Here is a 26,052-nt window from a genome sequence, read left to right as displayed (position 1 = left end):
TTTAGTTGTTATGGAAAGCGTAAACTTGTTTGTATGTTGTTAAGCTTTGTGTAAAGCTTCTTGAAACTTCCCCTCGTGTGAAAGTTTGTTTTCCTTTTTTTACACCACATAGGCCTTGGTTTGTCATAAAGAATATACCAAACTGTTCATGATAGGCTGAAGACACTTTCAAGACCGGTTATTCTCTATCAAACAACATATTTTGCCGCATATCACATGTACTTTGACTGTTCATATTTTATTTTGTAGAAAATATTAAACTTTTTTTTCAGAAGTATTTTGTCATCACTTTTATGATTATTGTGTGTAAAAACATATTTCTCCAGGTACTCCGGTAGTTGAAAGCGTTACAAACCGTGCACATTTAAAATACATGCAAATATTGCATAGTGAAAGTATAGGAGAGCTGTCAAAATGACAAGAAATAAAATGTTTAAAAAACATCAGTCTTAATTATTTTTCATTTACCGGAGTACCCAGATAAGTATGTTAGACACACAACGAAAACACATTTAGAGAAAATATGCCCAGTACATCTAGAAACGCAACGTTTTTTCCTCGATATTTTCATACTTTCCTTGTAAATGTATATTTGAAGTTTGTGTAGTAGTATTGTAAAATCGTTAGAAACCTGACTATCATCCAAAACTACCCCCACCCCCACCCCCGAAAAATGAAGTCAGTGCAGTTTTCTTGTCAATTTTCAGGTTAAAAAATATTGACTGTAGACCAAGTGTTGCGTTTCAAGATGTACTCGGTATACATGTTTGAAAAAAAGTTTAATATTTTCTACAAAATAGAATGTGGTCAGTCAAAGTATATGTGTTGCAAGACAAAACATATATTTCCGAACAAGGTGGCATTTATAGAAAGCATTTTCTACTTCATCTGAACAATTCCGTTTATATTTGTTAGAGATGTTACTTAAAACATTTAAATTCATCTTTACAGATTTTTTAGAGTGAAATGGTAGCTAAGTGCATCAATGTACTAAATATATTTATGGTTTTCCTCCTCTTCATGTAAAAAAATGACTTTCTCAAAATATCTGAAGCAAAATGGACAACTCTTGTATTGACTTTTTCAATGATTTTAGGATTTCCCCAATTATAGTCTATATCAAAAGTCTCTATAACAAAATAAATTCTATAGAGTAAATTTAGTCTACTTTCAGTACTTTGAAATGACCTATACTGAACTTCCTTTTATCATTTGATAAAGTCAAAATTCAAGACTAGCCAAGAGTCTAAAAACTATTGAAAAAAATCAGAGATAAAGAGACTATTAACTATTAACTTACAAAACCATACCAAAAATTTACCCAAGAAGTTATTAAAGATTTGATAATGTAAACAAACACCTATACCATTTTACCATCAATATTTTCCACTATGCAGGTGATAATTGTTGATATAATTGTAAATGAGAGGCCCCAACAAAAATCTTTTTTTTCAAGTTGTGTAAACAGTTTAAGTTGTATATTAATGTTGATATCTGAAGTTACCCGCTTACTTTAAAATCGTTTACAACAATAAATAAAACACCTTTTAGTGTGTTTAAGGTAGTTGACCTGTAACGAAAATCATCAAATAAAGTAATCTCCATATGCTTTTACAACATTTATTCGTTTTTCATGGAAAGCAATGATCGTAGTAGTTCCGTAGAATGTTCAATTGCTTAAAATACACTGCAGAGGGTCATTACCTATCAGCTATCTTAAAATGTTGTAATTACAACCATTACCTTAATATGTTGTAATTTCATTTAATGACAATGACTTTTTGTGTTACATTATTTGCAGCAAAGTACTCTTGAACAGTAAGAGAAATGCTTCAAAATGACTAAAGCATAAGAAACATTTTCGAAATGCTTCACTGAAGTGATGAATGTAAGCAGTAGCAATAGCTACGTTGCTACTCAAAAGTGATACCAATTTAACATTTTTTTGTAATTTCTTATTGTCGGATATATACATTTTATATTTTAATATTTAATAATTGTGACAGACAGACAGACAGACAGACAGACAGACAGATATTTTATTGAAGACTTGTACATTGTACATTGTCTATAACACATAAGTTACATAAATAATATCAACGTGAAACTACACATAAATTTCGTAAATAGTATCAACGTGCAATTATAAACAGTTTGGATAAGACATTATACAAATATAAATGGAAAATGAATAAGTAATTGTATAAACCTTTATAAACATTGTATATGGATATTCGATGGAGATGAACAAATTTAAATTTCAACATTTAGAACATTAGAACGTGCACACAATGCTTCTTTCACAAATAAAGCCAAATAAATAAGTTCGGTTCTGTTGGTACTAGTTAACAATTGGATATATTTAAAAACTGATGGTCTAACATGATATTGTCTATTGACATATTTTCGTCTTAAATCAGAATAGTATGGGCATATACATATAAAATGATACTCGTCTTCTAAATCATTTGTATTACAAACTAAACCTATGTATAATCATTTAGAACAATAAATAACTTTGGCTAAAAGATCAAAACTTAATAACGTTCCTTAACGTCTAAAAATTTCTTTAAAAGAATTTAAGCATTATTTTACTTTATTTTCATGCACTTCTAAATTTTCTATCAGGGCCTGACTACAACTTATAAAATAACTGTCAGTGTAAACCATGAGAAAAGTGTGCATGTGGTATATTGAATAAAAAGAGATTTCAACAAATGTAGGTCATATCTTGTCTGCTTGATCAGTTGTTGGGAAAAGGACAGATTTGACTTTTTCTTTACTTTTGACAAATGTTTTATGTTGGCTTCAATTTATTGGTCAATTCAGAGTTGTTCCCCTTAGACTTTCTTGGGTATATACCATCTCTATATTTGTTATAAATGTTAAGGGTCTGGTCAGATATAATTTCCAAAACGAAAATTTATTCTAGGGGTAGTCTCATACGCTTTACATGATCCTAACAATGCAGCCTGTGTAAGAAAGTACATTCTACACATCTACGCACTGTGTTTATATCAATCTTGTTTAAAGTGTCTTTTTATATTTATTATTAGTAAGTTATTCCTAATAAATATGTGCCTTTTGAAAGCAAATATATATACTTATTCAGATATTAAAAAAATAAGCCGCTAGGCGACACTTTTGGTAATTTTTGAAGCAACATAAGAATAATCTGTTAAATTTTTATGGAGTTAATTCATTTAACATTTTCGCATGCCCTATATACTGTTCCCCGCTGGTTTCGGTGTGACACTTAAGCAATTTTTGACACTTCTCTTTTCAGTCAAGTAAAGACGATTCAGGTTACTGAAAGTTTCACAGATGAAACAGCAATAGGCAAGGTGGAAGCTGTTACATATAGTGGAGAAACCGTTTATAAAGCAATATTGTCGTTTACACATTTCATGCCGGGAGTTGAGAAGATCTGCTTATCTGCTACAGATATAAACAAGTATTTTGTAGATATTTTTGCTGCTTTTCTTCCCAAAAATTACATTCTTTTATTTTCCATTTCTGAGCTGAAACGCACCCCGTAACAAAACCTAACAGAAATTGGTTTTATTATTATTTCACCAATTCAAATGATACAAACAGGATTGACCAGTGCCAATGACGAATGTTATGAAGTTTGCTTTTGCGTAAAAATACAACTTTTAGATATAGTTAATTCAAAGGTATCGGAAGGAATGAAATTCTACAGAAGTATCATATTGTTAGAATTGACTGAGGGTTAAAAGCTAAGTAAGAAAAACACCAAAAGTTTACTATCTCAACCTGGTGTAAAAGTATGTCACTATCTATACAACAGCACTATAAATATCACTTCACGGACAAATACCTGTAATTTCTGTGTATTATTCATGTTACATATGTATCTTTTCCTTGTTTTATTTTATCTATTTCTATCTTCAATTTACATCTGTCCTCTAGATCTAATTCCATACAACTGATGACCATATGAATGTTATTGTTTACATTGTGATGTCAGTCAAAATCAGGGTTTTTCCGTAAAAACTGGGTCGCCCTCCAGAATTCTGGGAAACAAAATGGAGGACATTCATAACTTTGTTGCAGGGGCGCCTTTAAACAATAAATACGAGATAATACATAAATTATTCAAATAGTAACTATGGTATCAGCATGGTTACTAATTATTTTCACCGAGAAGTATTAGTTCATTACATAAAGTAGGTGAGGAACAGCACATCAATATATTAAAACGTCTTTACGATTCTTTTTCAGTATAACGAGCGAAGAAGTATGTATCAGCTCGGAGATTGAACCTCCAGGTTTGTGTGTATATCATTAAAAATGTATCTTATATTTTCATGAAATTTGTCCATGATTTACTGTTAATTAAAGGTAACGAAAAGATCGAATTAACTTTGAGGGTCGTTCAATAAATAAGTAGACTGATTCCATAACTTCAAAAGAAGCCGATAAAGCCGTCTTAAGTTTGTATCACTTTAAAATATAATGTCACTGCTACGTATGTCCTAGACCCGAAATTGTGTCCATGCAGTATGTTTGTGCTATGATCAACTGTTATGGGGTATGATGTGCGGCCCGCGCCTGTTACATCTTCATAACATCGACTTTGTTTACAAAATGATTCGTAATTATTTAATTAAGTTTTTAAATTTGTTAAATACATATAGAACAACTTTTTTTGATAAAAATAAGTGTGTCATATGAAGAGTCATTTTAAACCAGGTATCACTCTTGGTTAATAAAAAAGTAACTGAAGCATGTAGATATTGGAATTTCTTTTGTCACTCAGTTCGCTGGAAGTCATGAAACACTCTATTTAATGGTGTAAATGACTTGTGAAGTTACTAAGTTAAACGCTAATAGATGACGGAGCTATTTTTGAGATTATTATTATAAAACGCTTTCTTTTGGTTTTCCCAAGTTTTTGTACTATTTAATGTTTTGCCCAAATTTCTAGATGTTTTGTGGGACGTCATTTTTTATAGACCACGTAAGACTTTTAAGCTAGGATGATCGATTGACTTAAAGTCGTACTGAGACACCATTTAAACATGAAAATATATTCATGATGTTGATGTAATTTTTATTGTAGCTACTGACGACAAAAAGTCTAAGACATTGCTGTGGCTATCAAATAATCTGTAGTTATGAACTGTGTGACGTCATTATATTTTAAAAATTACAGTTGCTAGCAGACATATGACGGCACATATTTTACTGAGTTATACTAAATTGCACATAGAGGGAATAAAGTTAGAACAACCCTCGTATGGTTAGCAGATTATGAAAATTTCATAACTCATTTATTTTATTTTAGCTACGTATGTCAACTAAATCGAAGAAGTATCGTTACTATAACGATTATGATACTGTTCTTACTGTAAATTCCTTTGTTCGTAAGATAGGTATTTGTGCACATATGGTGATAGCGTTCGACTTTCCTTACTTGAAAATAAGACATTGTATTTGTATCATAACAGATCCTTGTTTGTCCGCACCTTGTAGAAACTCGGCTACCTGTAGAAGCAACAGAAGAACGGGCACTTTCATATGCGAATGTCTGTCTAGCCAATTTCACGGATCCCTATGTGAAAAGCGTGAGTATAATTGCACTAACGCTATACTTCATTGAATTGATTGATCGCAAAAATAAACCACTCTTTTAGGCACACATTAATTTGCACAATCCTGGTGTATGGGACACTATAGATTATATGATAACGTTCGAGTTTCTTTTCCTAAACTGTTTTATCACATGGAAAATTATTAAGATTGAACACCATTTCTCCTATTCACTTTGAACCATTGAAAAAAAGATACGGTACGAGTAATCTAGATTAAATGTTTTTTTTTTCAACAAAAATTAGAATTATCGTTAACACTGCTAGGTTATCTAGCTATCTCGGGGCAGAAACATGCCACCATACGAATTATTGCGCTAGCTTGAAGCAGAAATGTGCCACCATAATCCTCATCTGTGAGAAGGTTGTTATCGCTTTTTTAATATCAACAGAACGACTAAATCTATGCCAATATAGGCTTTGCAGTGCTTATAACCACATCCGACTTGCAACTGCCGTTGAATGAATTTTTTTTTTATATACATAAACAAAATAAAGATTGCACGTGTGTCCACTGTCGATTTTCTGCCCGCTTCCGGTTATTTTGTCTTGGTACCAGGCTTCTGCTCTGTCCAGCGTTGTTAGTATTAGTATTTAGAAGGTTTAGAAATTAATTTAGTAATTTAATTATAAAGCTTTTGACAGCATGGTATGAAATAATCATGCTATTTCTTTTACCCACACTACATAACATTCGAGGAAAAAACAACCGCCTTTTAAAACTTTTTCGCATGCAGAAATACAAAAAGAGGATTTTGATTTTTTTCTCATTATCTTTTAATCTTTTGGGTTTAAAATATCTGCGGAACGTTTGATCAATTAATTTCAACTTTCATATTATTTTTGTTCTTTGGACTGTAACTCTTATTTATGACCGTATTGTGTTTTGAATTTCTGTTATTTTCTTTTCAAATATTTTTCAAAGCCGTTACAGATACCTGTCTCTTGTTACCAACTCATAACTGAATTAGACAGGTTTTCTCTTCCAGCTGTTTGAATCTAAATTCACACATGGCTTTTTTAAATGGCCAAGAAACGCATGGGTAGTTTTTAAAAAAGTTCTAATACTAGAAGTGTTTAACTTAAATGATTGAACAATATGAAATACAAGTAAAAATTGCTGCAAGATGCAGCAAATAGATGGTCGCACGGCCCCAAAAAAAAAACAAAGGGTTTGTAATAGTCTTCTGTATTTCACCAAAGATGATAGTGAAAGTGGAATGATAGAGAATATAACAGAACAACCAGAAACTGTAGCTGTTAAAGCTAGATCTTTAAATGTGGCACACTGCTACTCATGCCAGATTTAAAAACTTGTCACCTGAAGAAATTAAAAACTAGAGGGCCAAGATGGCTCTATGTTGCTTACCTGAGAAACACACCAGAACAGTGTAAACATGTTTTAAATAGTGATTTCATGGAAACAAATAATTCTGGCCAATTCTAATTAAGATTGTACCAAAACTGTGGTCTCTTGAGTTTAAACAAGTATTTTCTTAGATTTGACCTAGTGACCTAGTTTTTGACCCCAGGTGACCCATATACTTCACAATGCGAGAGTTTGCACAGCCAGACCAGAATTCGAACCTGGAACCTACCAAAACACAAATTACCATACGTAATTTCCTCAATTTTGGGTTGCTCTGCCAATTGAGCTATCTGGCCAGTGGAACTGCAATATGCTAGCAATATCACTTAAGATAATTTTTCGATTTCTGTTTTTTTAAAGCTGAAAGAGAGCATTAAACTGTGAAAAATGGTAATGGGGATTAAAGGTTCTGGCCGGACCCTTATATTTTTTCATTGCCTTTGAGAAGTTTTTTTCCTGAAATGTTTTATCAAAAAGTTGCAAAAAAACCCCGCACTTTATATGCTTTAAACATGGTCAGTGATGTTAGAAATCAACTTACTCAGGGACAAATTAGCAAGGGCTATGGGTGTATCGATATATCGAAATTTATTTTATCATGATACATTAGTTTGGCGATACACGTATCGTATCATAGGCCTATTTGACAATACAAAAACGATACATCAAAACTAGAAATATTGAATGGTATCTTTCATACAATCAGTGTTAAAGATAGTAACTAAAGAAATGTATCATTTATTACAATTTCTTAAACTTTAAAGCAAAATTTTAAGTACTTTCCAAGAGTAGAGACATTGATTTTTATTTTCATTTTGTCACTTGAATGCTTACTTACAGTACTCATTTCGTATGTTAGATATCGTTGCATCTGTATCACGATACATATTGTGTCGTGAGACTAGCGTATCGTTACACCCCTAACAGGGGCCCAGTAGCCCATGGTTCCTAGATTTTCACTGAGTATGCGCGAATAACCTGAAAATGATCAAATCCGATTCAATACAATGCAGATTCTGCAAATATTGCAAAATATAAACCAGAAGGAACAATCAAAATAATATCAATTCCATTATTGTTGCGATTACACATTAGAATATTCACTTTCCGAGAGTCAAACGAAAATTTATCTGAAAATATGACTCGAAGGAAAAAATGGGCAAATCCGAACCCATGGCACATTCTTAAACCACCTCTATATGCCCGGCCCTGATGGGCCGTGCAATAAATCTGTTTAGAAACATGACCCAAAATTTCAAAATTATTGGTTTTCCATTGTTATCCTCATAAAAATATCTTATCGATATATTTACGTTGATTTGAAGAAGGAAACAACAAAAACAAACTTGTATTCGCGAAAACAGGGCTCCTAAAATTGATGTAAGATTTACAATGGGGTAGGGGTAGGTAATTTCAAATATCTATGAAAGTAGACCATTTTTGGTTTTGAAATTTTCTGATTGATACATATAACAATAAGCTATAATTGAAATAAAAGTTTTCAAGATAGCACTTTATTCTATCTAGAAAATATAGATTAAAACAAAAAGAACAAAAAATATCATTATTCACCAGTTTTAACAGTGTTTTTTTCTTAATAAATCGATTAGATGCACGGTGACCCCAACCTTTTTTCTTTCCGTTTTGAAGTATTTTTGTTTGTGATTAAAGCTGCAAAATATTTTGAAAATCTTACCATCAGAATTTTTTTGTAGATCTAAATACATTTTTCCATTGAAAATAAAGTGGGTGGGGTAATTATGTCAATATGTAAAAATGAAAGAGATTTATTAGTGACATTTATATTTATATAATACTGACATCACCTTGTATGCATATTAACCTGTAAGACATTAAATCCCTATAACATTAAATGGGATATGAAGAAAACGCCCTATAAAAATAAAACTAGTTCGGTGACCTGTGTTTTTTCTTCTCTTGTTTGTCTTAGAAACTAATGTTCTTCAAGCTCACAGAGCATGAAAAAAATCTTAACGTTGGAAAAAATTCGCTCCTACATCGGTAAGGCATACTGAGATTTTAAAAATGAAAATATTCAAACTTCATGTTGATTATAAATATTGATGGAAAACTAAAAATGAAAAACACTAGAATGTGTCCGTAAGACACAGGGTGTGTCCCCACTGGTACATTTGTCACAGATGAGGGATAATAATTCAAGTATTTGCAAACTCTTAACGGGGTATGGCCTCAACAAACATTTTATGAAAAGGATGCATTATTCTAGGTCATATACGTCTTTAGTTATGAGCATCACAAACAAAAATTACACTATTTTGGCTATTTCAAGGACAATAACTCTGTAATAAGCGCTAAGTTTCTTAAGAAGAATGCCCAGTGTTCAAGATCACATCATGATAAAGACTTAGGCAAGTTTTCATCCATTTATATCATATACCTTTTGAGCTAGGTGCATCACAAAGTAAAACGTCAGTTAAAAGCCAGACGGGCTCATCAGAACAAAAATAAAAGAATAAAGAACGCTGATGAGCCCGTCTGGCTTTTATTTCAGGGGCCATAACTCTAAAAATAGGGGGCGGAGGTAGACAAAAAATAGGAGGGGCGCAAGTTCATATCATGATAAAGACTCATGCAAGGTATCATCAATTTATATTTAATACTTTTTAGGTTAGGTGTGTCACAATGTGAAAATGTGCATTTTTACTATTTCAGGGGCCATAACTCTAAAAATAGGGGGCGGAACCAGATGAAACATAGGAGGTGCGCAAGTTCATATCATGATAAAGACTCATGCAAGGTTTAATAAATTTATATTAAATACTTTATGACCTAGGCGCATCACAAAGTGAAAATGTGCATATTTTACTATTTCAGGGGCAATAACTCTGGAAATAAGGGGCGGACCCAGATAAAAACTTGACGGGCATCATCGCAGTATGTTGGTTCATGTTTATTTCATGTTTTATGAAATTCTACCTGCTTGTTACTGAGAAATGGCTGCGGACGGATGGACGGACGCACAGACGGACAACGCTATTTCAATACCCCCTCCCGATTTCATCGGCGGGGGATAATAAACATGAAAGAACTTGTTTTCTTTGCGTTTTCAGAGTCAGATCCTTGCGATCCAAACCCATGCAATAAAGATCACATAACCCAAGCCGTCGGCGCTAGTATGACCTGTTATTGCTTGTGCAAGTCAGGTTTTACAGGAAAACATTGTGAGGAAGGTAAGTAATTATATATATAATGTAATTTCTAATATAAAAATGTCTTGTTAAATTTCCTTAAAACGAGACAATATTGACGTCGCCACACATATTATTTTACGTAATACTGTTTCATGTAGAAGACATTTCAGAACAGAATAGCATTACGCTTAATGTAGTTCTGCACGTTTGATAAACCGGAAGTGATGGCGTAACGTCATTTATCCGCAAAAACCGAGAATAAAGCCTGGATTCGGTGTAAGGAATTGAAAATCATTTTATGAGTTAATGACAACTTGTGAGTAAATTTATTAAACTGGCACTGTTGCTTTATTTCTAAAGTCAAAATTTGATATCAAAACATATGGCACGTTAAATAATTCAAAGAAATGTCTTAAAATTAGCGTGAAATATTCGGTTTACTTTAATCATGGTCAAATTTCTCAAAAATAAGCACAAGGACCTATACATTTTATTTCACCAAATTATAGGTCATATGTTTATTAACAACTTTGAGAAGTTTCATCAATATCTACATTGTAGAAAAATTTCAATTCGCGAAAATGTTTTGAAAGGTGTGATTTTCCCATAGACTCCCATTATGAAAACATGCGCAAATTTTTCAAATCAGTCTAGAAAACAATCAAGCACACTTTTTATTTGCTGAATTATCTAGGTATATTCTGAAGTTTTGAAAAATCAGTGTTTAATCAAATTCTACATTGTAGAAAAATTTCGATCCAAACGTGCAGAACTACCTTAAGTCTCACATTCTGTTTCTATATATTATATTAAGTGCGCAAAATAATTAATTACACGTCTAAACTCTCGCAAAAATTCTTTCTCCAGACATTAAACTTGCAGTGTTTTATTACTGTCAAAACGTGTCACGTTAACACCACGTCGACGTCCAATTTGGCGCGATACATGCGCCAAGAAATAGTATTTCTCATTCTTACATAAAAGGCATATCATGGTTGAAATAATATAGCTATGCCCTCGTGAATCTCTTTTATTTTATTTGAATACATCAGGTTCTGTTATACGTATATATTTTTCTTAAGTAAACAATATGTCTCTAATTTTGAAAATTTTCTACATTCTGAAAACCAACTTTCGTGAAATTTGATCAAATGTAGAAGATTATATAAGGATGAGAAATTTAATTAGTTTTAGTGTTACCTTAAAATATAACTATTGTGAACGTAAAGCCGTTTTGCTACTCACCTATTATTTGATGTAAAATTTTCGTGTCTGGTTTTCCGTTCGTAGCGAAAATTCTATTTCCTGATCAAAAGTATGTATTCATCAAAAGTTCTACCGACTTAACGACAGGTCACGGTTGAGATAAGTTAGTATTAAAGTACACAAAAGGTATTATTTTTTGCCAGTATGAAAGCTCATTAGATGAATCCTCTATATACATGTTAAAATAAGGGATCTTGGTAAGACATTGTAGTGTGTTACAATAATTTCCATAACAACATTTGCGCTAGAAATTGTTTTGTTGAGCTAAATAAAGTCAAGTAAGAAATTTTATTGTTGTAGTTTATTGTTGGATATAAGGGTACCAAAAGGAATGATTCCTTTTTGAATGGTAGAGAAAGAACACAAGTGAAGTTTGAGTCGTTATGTATTTATGTTTTGGAAACAACTGGATATTATTTGTTTTGCTTCTGTCATTCACCAGAAATTATTTAGCAAGATTTATCATTTTAACTCATCGAAAGGATAATATATGCGCTTTAGAATGATCATGATGTGGTCCGACATACGGGACATTTGACTTAAAAGTATACATTCGAAACGGACGTGTACATATAATTACACATAGAACTTTGCATATTCCAGATTTAGACATTATTCGGGAAAGAAGAAAATCTGAAGTCATGTAGAAACGTTTTTAAACATTTAGATCTTTATTAATAAAATTACAATGTTCATCACGCTGATTAAAATTGTATAAACTAATAGGCCTGGGGCTTTCATAATTCTAAATCAGTATTTACCATGTCTAATTTACGAATTATTGTATCGGGAGAAGACTAAACTCTCCATAATTCTGCCTCCTCCATCAAAAGTGGAAAGACTCCTTATTGCCTATATTTGTGCTTGTGTGACTTTAAACCCAACAAAAACAAAATAATCTTGATACATTATATTAATAAAGAAGTGAAAAAAAGTGAAGAAGACAATGATTCACCTTGTTTCATTCTCATTAAATTTATTTTACGGAGAGTTTTCTATGTTTCAACACTTTCGTGAATTATTTTGTAATAGTGCACACTTTAATATTTATACCATATACTATTCCTGATGGCATTACAAATGTACATGTTTTTTTTTCGAATATCAACAAAATAGTAAAATTTTCTTGCAAAATGACACCGTTAATAATAAAGCAGTCAATATTGTTTTTTTTTTTCTTTACGAAATCCAAATTTTATATCGCTGAACATACTATTGTCTTTAGCTTATTACTCCGAGTATTTATGTCTCTCCCCTGGGGGAGACATATTGTTTTTGCCCTGTCCGTCCGTCCGTCCGTCCGTCCGTCCGTACGTCACACTTCATTTCCGAGCAATAACTGGAGAACCATTTGATCTAGAACCTTCAAACTTCATAGAGTTGTAGGGCTGCTGGAGTAGACGACCCCTATTGTTTTTGGGGTCACTTCGTCAAAGGTCAAGGTCACAGGGGCCTGAAAATTGAAAACAATTTCCGATCAATAACTAGAGAACCACTTGACCCAGAATGTTGAAACTTAACTGGATGATTGGTCATGAAAAGTAGATGACTCCTATTGATTTTGGGATCACTCCGTCAAAAGTCAAGGTCACAGGGGCCTGAACATTGAAAACAATTTCCGATCAATAACTCGAGAACCACTTGACTCAGAAAGTTGAAACTTCATAGGATGATTGATCATGCAGAGTAGATGACCCCTATTGATTTTGGGGTCACTCCGTCAAAGGTCAAGGTCACAGGGGCCTGAACATTGAAAATCATTTCCGATCAATAACTAGATAACCACTTGACCCAGAATGTTGAAACTTCATAGAATGATTGTGCATGCAAAGTAGATGACCCCTATCGATTTTGGGATTACTCCGTTAAAGGTCAAGGTCACAGGGGCCTGAACATTGAAAACCATTTCCGGTCAGTAACTTGAGAACCACTTGACTCAGAATGTTGAAACTTAATAGGATGATTGGTCATGCAGAGTAGATGACTCCTATCAATTTTGGGGTCACTCTGTTAAAGGTCAAGGTCACAGGGGCCTGAACATTGAAAACCATTTCCACTCAGTAACTTGAGAACCACTTGACCCAGAATGATGAAACTTCATAGGATGATTGGTCATGCAGAGTAGATGACCCCTAATGATTTTGGGGTCACTCTGTTAAAAGTCAAGGTCACAGGGCCTGAACATTGATAACCAGTTCGATCAATAACTGAGAACCACTTGACCCAGAATGTTGAAATTCATAGGATGATTGAACATGCAAGTAGATGACCCTATTGATTTCGGGTCAGTCTATTAAAGGTCAAGGTCCAGTGGCCTGTTCATGTAAATCATTTTGAATAACTTGAGAACCACTTGACCTAGAATGTTGAAACTTAATAGATGATTGGACATGCAGTAATGACCCCTATTTATTTGCGGTCATTGATCAAGGTCAAGGTCACAGGACTGAACAGTGACTTGAGAACCACTAGCAAGAGGTTGAAATTAGCGGGAATGACTGGAGATGCCAAGTAGATGATCCCTATTGCAGCCAACCATCAGTGTCTCTTTGACTTTCGCTCCTGACTCCTATTGACTTCTTGCCTATAGGACTTTGCATTGGGGGAGACATGCGCGTTTTTACAAAAGCATTTTCTAGTTAACCTCTGTTGTTATTTGCTTTATTCAAAACATTTTAAGACAATGACAATAAAGGACAATAAGACCAGAATTCCAGCTCTGTGGATATATACTTAGATTAAGTACACAGTAATGATGCAATTGCGTCTTAACACTCAGCATTAATAATTATATCACTGTTAAACACATTTTCAGCATCATTGTTCGAACATTCAATGTTAAGAGAAATAACGTACTTTTTAGTTTGATTAAAAATTATTCACACTTATACAACAACTTTTATCTTTTATATGATTTAAAGGTTTTTTTTCTAAAATATTTGAAATTGCTAAAAGCTACTTTATACAAGTTTTGCTTTTGTAACACGAACCTTACACTTAGCAAGACAATCACAAACGGACAGTTAACTAAGTACTAAATGTCCCTTGTTTATCAAGGACCATAGATATTATCCACAGAAGTGTGTGAGCAATCAGGGTATTTTAAAGACAAACACACAAATGGACAGTCCAGTTAGTCTAGCAAGATTTTCGCGTCCATCTTTTAAGCACCAAAAATATCATGAGCAGTTTGCAGGGGTATTTTAATATAGTTTTATAAAGTAATTTTTACAACTCGTCTGGTATCCAGAATTAAGGCTTATCCGGCCCTCAAGGGTGCAATATACAAGAATATTCGGGACCTAATGAAACGTCCGGTTTGAAGAGGGATCCGGTTGGGGGGGGGGGGGGTTCTTCTGCATAAACAATTGTTTCGGAATTTAAAGTTTCAGTCAAGTTTTATATTCATATTGTTTCTCTACATTCCAAATAATTTGTATGTCCCTACTTTTCGAAGAATAGGGGTGTATTATTACGCCCCTCCCCCTTCGAAGAAGGAGTGGGTATTATGTTTTGCAGATGTCGGTCGATCTGCCGGTCGGTCGGTTCATGGACTAATCGGTGTCCGGATGATAACTCAAGAAGGCTTGAGCTTAGGATCATGAAAGTTGATAGGGAGGTTGGTCATGACCAGCAGATGAACCTACTGATTTTGAGATTAGTAGGTTAAAGGTCAAGGCCACTTACGTAATGCTTAACAGTTTAACGTTTCCGAACAATAATTTGAGAATGATTTGGCCTAGGATCACGAAACTTATTAAGGAAATTGGTTATGACCAGTAGATATCAGCAGGTCAAAGGTCAAGGTTACACTGTCCCGGATCAGTTAAATTATTTCCTGGCGATAACGTAAGAACGTTATGGCCTATGATCATGAAAGTTCATAAGAAGATTAGTCATGACAAGTAGATGACCTCTATTGTGTTTGAGATCAGTAGGTCAAAGGTCAAGGTCAAAGTGAAACTGAACAGTTGAACGGTTTCCAGACGATAACTCGAGAACGCTTAGGCCTATGATTACGAAACGTAAAAGAGAGGTTGATCATGACCAGCAGATGACCCTATTGATTGTTAGATTAGTATGCCGAAGGTCAAGGTCACAATGACCCGGAACAGTTAAACCGTTTCTGGATGCTAATTCAAGAACGCTTGGGCCTAGGATCATGAAAGTTGATAGGGAGTTTGGTTATGACCCCAATGATTTTAAGATCAGTAGATCAAGGCCAAGGTCACAGTGACCCGGAACAGCTAAATCGTTTTCGAGTGATAACTTGAGAACGCTTGGGCCTAGGATAACGAAACTAAATAGGGTGTTGATCATGACCAGCGTTTGACCACTATTGATTCGGTGAAAGTTCAACGTCTCATTGACCCTAAACAGTAGAACTTTTTCTGCCGAATAACTAGAGAACTAGATCACATTTAATACAGAGGTCACGGATGACTAGTAAACCACCCATAATTATTGATTTGTGGTTAGTACGCCAAACGTACAGTGCACATTGCATTAAGGAGGGCATTTCGTTTTCTACGAGACTGTCTGACGGTCGGTAGACCATTTGATTTTCGACAAATAACCAGGGACTACTTGGTCTCACCATGGTAAAAATTCATAACTAGGTTCCATGACTCTGACTTTACTTTAGGCAAAATATTGTTCTTTTAAAAAACTTCCCGTTCCTTCACCAAAACATTTTTCATAAATATCTCTAGAACCGATATATAAACTATTTTGTAACTTAACATACTTCTAAGGCATGCTCACTTTCCAGTTCGCTAAAAGGTCCTAAAACTGTGTCGCACGTATCTATTTGGCCTCAAATTATTATTCCTAATATGAATATTATTCAGCATATGTAGTTACGTGTGTTTGTTTTTGGATGGGATTTCGTATAGCCAGAAAAGAGACTCGTAAAAAGTGTGTACAAATGGAACTCAAAGTTTGTACCGCATCTATTGTAAAAAGTGTTTGACCTAGAGCCATGAAACATCAGAGTGTTATTAAATAACATATGAATTTGTGCATTTGGTAGTCTGTTTTGGATTTCATTCACTTCCCCCACGCCCCTCACTTTGATGAAACACGCCCTAACACAAAATCACTGAAGGGAACGTAATGTTACTTGTAATAGATGGGAATATGATAGATTTGAGTGTGGACCATCACTCTATTTTGAGTCTCTTTTTTTGTTCCTATTTTCAATTATGCATGGAGTTTATAAACATTTGTCAATACTTTTCACTTGTAGCAACTTAATGCGAATTTTACGAGGGGTATTCCAAAAATAATGTCATTTGTGTTTTATTTCGCGGAAATCGTGTCATGTGTACACAAAACCACCTCGTGTCGATAGAATGATCACTGAATCGTAACTTAGGTAAATATCGCGCTCACACGTTCACTGACTTTGGTACAGTGTACATTTTTTTATAGCATATTCATTACACTTTACACAAAATGACTGGGAAAAGAGCTGAAAATGTGCTTGAAATTAGGGCCTACATAAAAGGTAGGTCGCCACTCGGCATGAAGCTAGTAAATATTCACCGTGAGGTGTGCGACATTTATGGGGAGGGTCAAATGTCTAACAGGACTAATTGCAGGTGGGTAGCTAAATTTAGGACCGGACAGCAGCAACTCAAAGATGCTGCTCGCACAGATCGTCCTGCAACAACTACGTCGAAAGGTAACATCGAAAAAATCCTCAATTTGCTAAAAAAGGATGCCCGATTCACCGTAAGTCAATTGGCCCGAATAACAATCTTGTCGTTAGCACGAGTTCATGGGATTTTGAAGAAACACCTAGAAAAATAAATGCAAGATGGATACCCCATTGGTTAACAGATGAACAAAAGAGGACCCGTGTAACAATGGCAACAAAACTTCTGAACATATACCCAAAATACAGCAAAAAGGTTTTTGATAATAGTTACTGGTGATGAAACCTGGGTTTATTATTTTGAACCAAAGCGGAAGTATTCCAACCGACTTTGGGTCACCAAAAATGCGAGACGCCCAAGTATTGCCAAACGAATACGAACGGTGAAGAAGGTTTTGTATGTATTTTTTCACTCATAAGGGTCCAATCATTCAAATTCCGGTACCAAAAGGCAGTACGGTATTAGGAAAATTCTATAAAAAAGTTGTTCTAAGAAAATTGAAGAACTACTACAAAAGCCGCCGCCCAAAAACAGGACTTAGGTACCTCCGACTTTTGCATGATAATGCACCCGCTAACAAGGCACGCATTGTGACCGAGTTTTTGGAGTCAGAGAAGGTTACCGTCCTTCCACACCCTCCGTTTTCGCCAGACCTGGCCCCCTGCGACTATTTTCTGTTTCCCAAACTTAAATATCATCTGTCTGGAAAGAGATACGAATCGATAAATGCCCTTGGATCTGCTGTTTATCAGTATCTGATGGGTGTTCCCATAGAAGAGTATGAACAATGCTTCCAAAAGAGGATTGACCGGCTCAAAAGGTGTATTCAGGCTGACGGAGAGTATTTTGAAGGGCAGAGCAAGTTAAAATGATCAGAACATTTGCAGTATAGGAGAACCGATGCAAGTGACATTACTTTTGGAACACCCCTCGTACATCTCATATGTATTAAATCTGCATAAATGTCACAACAAGTTATTGAGACGATTTAGGTTTCATTGTTGAAGCTTGCTGAATGATCGTCTTCAATTTTCGCCCTCCCGTTCGCGTTCTGCCGTCTGCACAGATAATTTGAACATTCATGGAGAGGTTACATATTCTACGAATTATCTCATGATATATAATATGATACATTGAAGTATTTTTTTCAGATATATTTGACTGCCGGAATGATTCCTGTGATATTACAAGAGGGACATGCAGGGATCAGGTGAACAGTGTAACATGTGATTGTTACTCACGATACAGTGGCGACAATTGTACAACTGGTAAGTTTTACAGGAAGAACATATATGGATCAACTGGAGGATGTAAGATATAACTGTTTTCCATGACGCTGGAACAATCCGCACACTTGGTAAGTTTTACAGGTAAAACATTCATGGACCATGTTAGTAGTGTAATAAGTGATTGTTAACCACGATACAGTGGTACGAAATGCACATGCTGTAAGTTTTACAGGAGGGACATGTAGGAATCAAGTGTACGGTGTAACATGTGATTGTTACTCACGTCACTTGTGCAGTCTACACACTTGGTAATTTTTAGCGGTAAACCATTCACGGATCAAGTTATTGGTACAATATGTGATTGTTACCTACGACACAATTAGTTGGTAGAAATTATACGCATAGAAAGTAATATAGAGGGAAATGTAGGGATTTAGCGGACGGTGTAACATGTGATTGCTATTGTTTTGTCTTGAAATAGAACTTGATTGTTAAACAGAGGAGAATGTGTGTTAAGACGCCATTTAGCTCAGTATGTAGAGCACACGTGTTATAGGACATGGGTCTCGGTCCGAGTCCCGGACTAACTAATTATTTCATCTCGCCCAGTGGCATTGCGTGTCTACCATGTGACCATGATTGAATTTGCTCCGGGGTTATGTTCATCTTGCTGTCTGTACCATTAGAAATTCGACGACCAATTTAAATGTAGCATGAGAGTGTGTCACGGTATAGGACTTGTTAACTAAAAATAGGAAAGTGTATGTAGGCAGTCGTTAGAGCACTCGCCCTGTCAGGGAGAGGTCCCGGATTTGAGCCTCAAACTGACTGTATATTTTCTTATCTTACAAACTGCAATTAGATGAGTATCATAGGTGAGAAGTGACGGTGTAACGTGCAACTGTTACCCACGATAAAATGCAAACACACAACAGCCATTATCTCCCCTAGTGCTACATTAATCGCTAACGGCACAAATACAACGTGACCATGAAAATCACAAGACCTTTGAAATAAGCATATCATATTCTTCTATCAGAGTCTTATTCAAGTCTCGGAAAATACTTTTACAATTTCAAGAACTAAAATCTGATAAACGATGGACATGATTGTGGTGGCAATGGTATTATTGATAAAAATCCTGCAGAGCTTAAGTGGGCGCTGTCAGATATGAACAGTGATTTTAACTGCTGGCATTTACAAGTAGAACAGAAATTAAAACTAGGGAACGGTGTAACAATTGACGACTGTTCCTAATGATACATTTGTAAAAAATTGAAGATAGAAAGTCCATAGATCGCTCAACACGACAAAAAGTGAAAATGATGCAGGCTCAGTTTGATTGAGCATATTCATGAACGGTAGTGGAAATGCACGCTACCGTCCACACCCTCTAGCCGCGGGTTAAGGAGAACTCAACATTTACACATGTAACAAGTAACAAAACAATTTAAGGATCCGCAGATGTATTCATATGGCGGTACACATGGAACCTTCAATGATACACATCTGTGTAGTTCCATGAAAAGCGACATATGGTTCCCAGTTGAATAATGGGCTTGCCCTTCACGAGGTAACTATGGGCAGATCTAAACAAACTGAAATTTAAAAATGGGATTTGGGGTTACAGAGCCTGCATATCTTAGAAATTGCTGCCAAAAGAAATAATAAATCGCACGGTTGGTAAGTATGACAAGAGGGACAAGCAGGAATCAAGTGTACTGTTACCTACAATATTTTTAAGTTGGTAAGTTTTACAAGAGGGATAGGCCGGTAAAGCGAGTAATTTCATCAACGATACAAGTGTACAGCATGCTCTCTTAGTAAGTCACGATTCACAATTGCAAAGAAGCAAGTAACTGTTTATAGAGCGAAATTGGTAATCACTAGTTTGATGAATTGGTCAATTGGCAGCACAAGTTGCAGGCAGCTACAAAGCATTCTGAGCTGTTAGTACTTTGAAAACAATGACCACAGAGGATGTACTTTGTTTTCTCTTTCTAATTGCAAAAACAAAAATCATTTCAAACAAATTTATTTAAAAAAGAAAGACATGCGAGCGTTTAAATACATTATTGAATATAGATCAGAAATTGCATTAAGACTCCATCTCTCTCTCTCTCTCTCTCTCTCTCTCTCTCTCTCTCTTAAGACGTTTTAGCATGTTTTCATTTTATTTTAGATAAATGTCCAAATGCTGGAAGTGGTATCATTGCATGTCCAGCAGGTATGTGCTGTTAACCTGTCTAAGTGCTTTATTACAGAACTTAATACTATTAACGCTATTAACTGCTCATGAATTTTGATTTTGATTTTATGTGAAAAAACAAAACAAAAAAAAAAAAACAAATATCAATGTCAAATATCAAACAGGGAATGCCACGTACCAAAATCGCAGCCTCCCCAAAACGAAACCCACAGCACGCAGACGCGCACACCACAAACATACACACACACATACGAAACCCACAGCACGCAGACGCGCACACCACAAACACACACACACGCGCAAGTCCAGGTTTAGAATACTTACAATCGTATATTTAGCCTACCTGTCACATAGCACCCTTCGTCCGTCGTCTGTGCGGACGTGCATCCGTCCGTGCGTTCGTCCGTAAACAATTTCTTGTCTGCACGATAGTGATTTCATTTATGATTTTATTTAAACCAAACTTGCACACAACTTGTATCTCCATAAGGTCTTGGTTCCTTTGTTGAACTGGCCAGATCCCATTATGGGTTCCAGAGTAATGGCCCCTGAAATGGCCAAAATTAGCTATTTTGACATTGTCTGCACGATAGCAGCTTTAAAACTTAAACACAACATGTATCCCCAAGATCTTGGTTCTTTTCTTGAACTGGCCAGATTTCTTAATGGGTTCCAGAGTTATGGTCCCTGAAAGGGCCAGAATTAGCTATTTTGACCTTGTCTGTACAATAGCTGCTTCATTTATGATTTTATTTTAACCAAACTTGCACAAAACTTGTATTACCATAAGATCTTGGTTCCATTTTGGACTGGCCAGATTCCATCATGGGTTCCAGAGTGAATGTCCCTGAAATGGCCAGAATTAGCTATTTTGACCTTGTCTGCACAATAGCAACTTCATTTATGATTTTAATTTAATCAAACTTGCACACAACTTGTGTCACCATAAAATCTTGGTTCCTTTCTTTAACCGGTTAGATCCCATGATGGGTTCTAGAGTCATGGCCCATGTAAGGGCCAGAATCAGCTATTTTGACCTTGTCTGCACAATAGCAGCTTCTTTTATAATTTTAATTTAATCAAACTTGCACAAAACTTGTATCACCATAAGATCTTGGTTCCTTTCTTGAACTGGCCAGATTCTATCATGGGTTCCAAAGTAATGGCCCCTAAAATGGCCAGAATTAGCTATTTTGACCTTGTCTGCACAAAAGCAGCTTCATTTATGATTTGAATTTAATCAAACTTGCACAAAACTTGTGTCACTATAAGATCTCGGTTCCTTTCTTGAACCGACCAGATCCCATCATGGGTCCAAGAGTAATGACCCCTGAAATGGCCAAAATTAGCTATTTTGACCTTGTCTGCACAAAGGCAGCTTCATTTATGATTTTATTTTAACCAATTTTGCACAAAACTTGTATCACCACAAGATCTTGGTTCCTTACTTGAACTGGCCAGATTCCTTAATGGGTCCCAGAGTTATGGCCCCTGATAGGGCCAGAATTAGTTATTTGGACCTTGTCTGCACAAAAGCAACTTCATTTATGATTTGAATTTAATCAAACTTGCACAAAACTTGTATCACCACAAGATCTTGGTTCCTTTCTTGAACTGGCCAGATTCCTTAATGGGTTCCAGAGTTATGGCCCCTGAAAGGACTAAAATTAGCTATTTTGACCTTGTCTGCACAAAAGCAGCTTCATTTATGATTTGATTTTAACCAAACTTGCACACAACTTTTATCACTATAATATCTCGATTCCTTTTTATACGCCCGAAGGGATGTATTATGTTATCGCCTCGGTGTCCGTCTGTCTGTCTGTTGGTTAGCAATTTCCCTTCCGCTGTGTAAATCTTGAACCCCTTGAATGATTTCAAAGAAACCTGACACAAATGTTAACCTCATCGAAACGACGTGCAGAGCGCATGTTTCGGATAACTCACTTTAAGATCAAGATCACTCTTAGGGGTCAAAGGTCATAAGACTTTGGTTTGAGTGTATATTGCTCTGCATTTGCGATTTATTTTTAGTTTCTTTTGATTGATCTTGATTATGATTGTTTGACCTTCTTGTCCTTAAGTACAATGATAACAGGTGAGCAATATAGGGCCATTATGGCCCTCTTGTTTTTATTTTCTTCCGATGTTGTAAATCTAACTCGATGAAGGTTCAATAAAACATTTTTGTTTCTTTTTTTTTAAGATACTATTCAACGAAAATATTGCATGTTGTAATGTAGATAACAACAAAAATACTTATGGTTATATTGAATGCTAAATATGTTTACAGCAAAGTCATCTGATCATGTTCTTATGACTTTTCTTCAGATGGTTGTTCTCCAGACCAATGCTCAGGAAACGGTGTGTGTTCACAGGGTGGTCACTGTACATGTCGTAGGGGTTTTGCCACTGACTCCAGATGTTCGAGCAGTATGCTTGTTTTCAATTAAAAATATATGGTTCAATAAGAATATTCAAACTGAAAACATTACAAAAGATTTATATCTTTTAATTACAATTTCATTTCTCTAAAAGTTTTAGTTAATCCAGGTTCTAATATATATAATAAATGTCGCATCATTTAACCGACAGTACCATGACCGGACTTCTAGGCAATTTTAGCATTCTTTCATCTTTAACATTCTGTGTTGCAGGTGTCGTTCAATATCCTGGTGTAGTAAGTATTACCATATTTTAAAATATGTTTAAGTCTACAGGATATTTCGTAAGATTTTCTTACTTGAACTAATGGTTGTAATAGATTCTTCGACTATATAAATTTGAATGTACAATGAATCACATTTGAGACTACCTAATATAAAAAATTATCAATTTACAAGTAACTTAATGACTATTTTCTGGAATTGTAAGACGCACACAAGTACTTTAAAATATTTGTTTTACAGACGGGGGTCAAATTTGTAGCCCCAACACCAAAGGACAGAAGTCAGTACACCTGTGTTATTGCATCAAATACGATCAAGCCTTGTCACCTTTCCGTTTACCTTGCTTCAACAGGGTATGAAAAAATGAAGTCATATAGTTAAAATGAAGTCTTTATTCAGTACACGTTAAAGAACTTTATTAACGGTTATGTTTTAAACACTCTGAATCAAACGAAAAAAAATAATTTCTGCTACATTACACGACTGTTAAACATGTAAATATCTAGACAAAAAGAAATGTGGCCATTACTTACTAAATGCAAAAAGAATAGATTCTGATTTAGCTGATGAAAGGTACTGCTATGTGGTCGTCAGAGGTTTTAAAGTTGGTTGACTGTAAAAAGTGGCCAAACATGTTATGAAGCAAAAATAATAATTTAATAGTTAAAATATCACTACATTTTTCGCAAAGGTTACTTTTGCCTTTCTAAATATTATAGATCAACACCGACACTTAATCTAGAAACTACACGTGATTTAAGTATTAGTACTATAATGGGAAATGTCAACTTATCAAGAGCACTTCAGGGAATAAATAATGTATACAGCACAGATATCGTGATTCAAGGAAATGTGAAGGACAAAAATGGACATTATATTTGCTTAACAGCAAGAGAAGGGTAAATTTAATTTGTAATAAATTGATAATTGTTGTCAACTATATTGTGTCAAGATTTGTACGACATAATAACCTGTTTATAAAAACACTTTTATTTCTCTTTCTTCTTATGGTAACACTTATGGTATTAAAATTACCTTTGACGCAAAGATCCTTTGAAAGAAAATTAATATGTAACGACGCAAAATCGTTATTTTCTTTCTCTGCACATTTGGTATTGTCCGTAATTTAATATCACATGTACAACAGCGCTATTTTAGTTTTTATGCATGTGCGATATTATATTTCATATCTCCCGCACTGACTGAAAGACTGCACCGATCATTTTTGTCTAAGAGCATATATGAGCCGTGCCATGAGAAAACCAACATAGTGGGTTTGCGACCAGCATGGATCCAGACCAGCCTGCGCATCCGCGCAGTCTGGTCAGGCTCCATGCTGTTCGCTTTTAAAGCCTATTGGAATTGGAGAAACTGTTAGCGAACAGCATGGATCCTGACCAGACTGCGCGGATGCGCAGGCTGGTCTGGATCCATGCTGGTCGCCAACCCACTATGTTGGTTTTCTCATGGCACGGCTCATATATACGATAGGATTCAATTATATTTTCTATGATGCATGTGTGAACTCTGTCGATTATTCTTTTTTGATGATTTACACTCCTTGCCAAGAACTTCGAAAAACAAATTTTATGAAAGTTTGACTATCGGATAGGAAATGATCTAAATGAAAATGAGTGCAGGTGCCTCGGTCGGTATTCATACATCCAGGCATGCAATATTTATATAATACCATATGACTCTGGAACGAAATTTAAAATTTGTATAGTTAAGTTTTTCTTATGATTAAGATATTGATAAAAAGCATTCATATAGTCCACTCAAAGAAACAGATATTAGCTATGTCGTCACTAAAGAGCTACGTTACAGTTGTATAGTTGTATCTATATACATGTCAAAGTTAAAATACATCTGTACACTCAGGTCGTCAGAAGCGGAATTATGCTTGGAGTTAAAGTTCATAATTGCCCGTAAGTATTAGCATGTGTAAATATTCCAGGTAAGCATGTTTTATTACAAAAATACCTCGGCTTTAAAGAAGATTAAACGATTGTTTTCGATTATTTTCGGTTGAGTATTTCAATAAATACAAGAGCTAAATAACTTACATCATGACAAGTTACAGCTAATAGATGGCTAATACGCAAGAAGTTATTCAAATTTTGAATAAAAACTGTAAAATAGAATGTCGTTATTTTAACCACCAAATATGTAATTTTAAGATGTCACGTGACCAATGATAAATCTCGTACTGACACATGTGCTTGGGGTATAATTAAAGGTTTTAAATGTAAAAATGTAGTTTCCTTTTGTTTTCGTTTCAGCACAACTTGATCCACTCCAGAAGAATGTGAGTACTCCAGTTTGTTTTACTATGTAATCAGTTATGACAATGCTTTAGTTATGTATGTGGCTTTCGAATATTGCAAGCTACCAAATGCGATATGATTATAGTAATCTAGAAAATCATTTGAGTAATTTTCAGATCATTTAGCTTTTGGTTAGAAGTGTGACGCATAATGTAGTTTATGCCGTTCTAACTTATACTCCTTTATGAGTACCAAGCCATTTGTAAGTAAACCAATGACTTCAAGTCCTTGTTAATTTAGAATATTGTGTACACATATACATAGCTATACATAGTTGTATTCAAGATGAGATCAACCAAACATTTTAAATTTTAATAGATGACATTTTTAATATTCGATTATTTCCGTTGGCAAGCCGTATTAATCGATGAATCGCTAGAGTGCATACATCGCCATAGTTGACTGGACTTTCCATATGAATTCTGAAGTGATCGTAAAACTTGAGCGTTTACGAACTAGGAGAAGTTTGCACTGTATTCCAATTACCTAAAATAATCTGCACTTTTTGGCCATATGGGCAATTAGTGGCAAGTTA

At 34.9% G+C, this 26,052-nt stretch overlaps 1 protein-coding gene across 3 annotated transcripts in view; it reads left to right on the top strand.

The window, feature by feature from the left end:
- The window catches only part of LOC123563934 (uncharacterized), a 104,099-nt gene that overhangs the window by 23,342 nt on the left and 54,705 nt on the right, over positions 1–26,052 (top strand). For all 3 annotated transcript variants that reach the window (XM_053518853.1, XM_053518847.1, XM_053518845.1), the window contains exons 12-23: positions 3,287–3,454; positions 4,246–4,292; positions 5,475–5,591; positions 10,077–10,196; positions 18,235–18,351; positions 20,495–20,539; positions 22,853–22,954; positions 23,179–23,201; positions 23,431–23,543; positions 23,910–24,089; positions 25,072–25,118; positions 25,473–25,498. In XM_053518853.1, the coding sequence (XP_053374828.1) occupies positions 3,287–3,454; positions 4,246–4,292; positions 5,475–5,591; positions 10,077–10,196; positions 18,235–18,351; positions 20,495–20,539; positions 22,853–22,954; positions 23,179–23,201; positions 23,431–23,543; positions 23,910–24,089; positions 25,072–25,118; positions 25,473–25,498 (1,105 nt within the window). The remainder of the gene's footprint in view (positions 1–3,286; positions 3,455–4,245; positions 4,293–5,474; positions 5,592–10,076; positions 10,197–18,234; positions 18,352–20,494; positions 20,540–22,852; positions 22,955–23,178; positions 23,202–23,430; positions 23,544–23,909; positions 24,090–25,071; positions 25,119–25,472; positions 25,499–26,052) is intronic.

This window comes from Mercenaria mercenaria, chromosome 1 (assembly GCF_021730395.1).
Source record: "Mercenaria mercenaria strain notata chromosome 1, MADL_Memer_1, whole genome shotgun sequence".
Taxonomy (NCBI): domain Eukaryota; kingdom Metazoa; phylum Mollusca; class Bivalvia; order Venerida; family Veneridae; genus Mercenaria; species Mercenaria mercenaria.
Note: the sequence above shows the minus strand (reverse complement) of the source record. Positions and strands in the feature narration are given on the sequence as shown.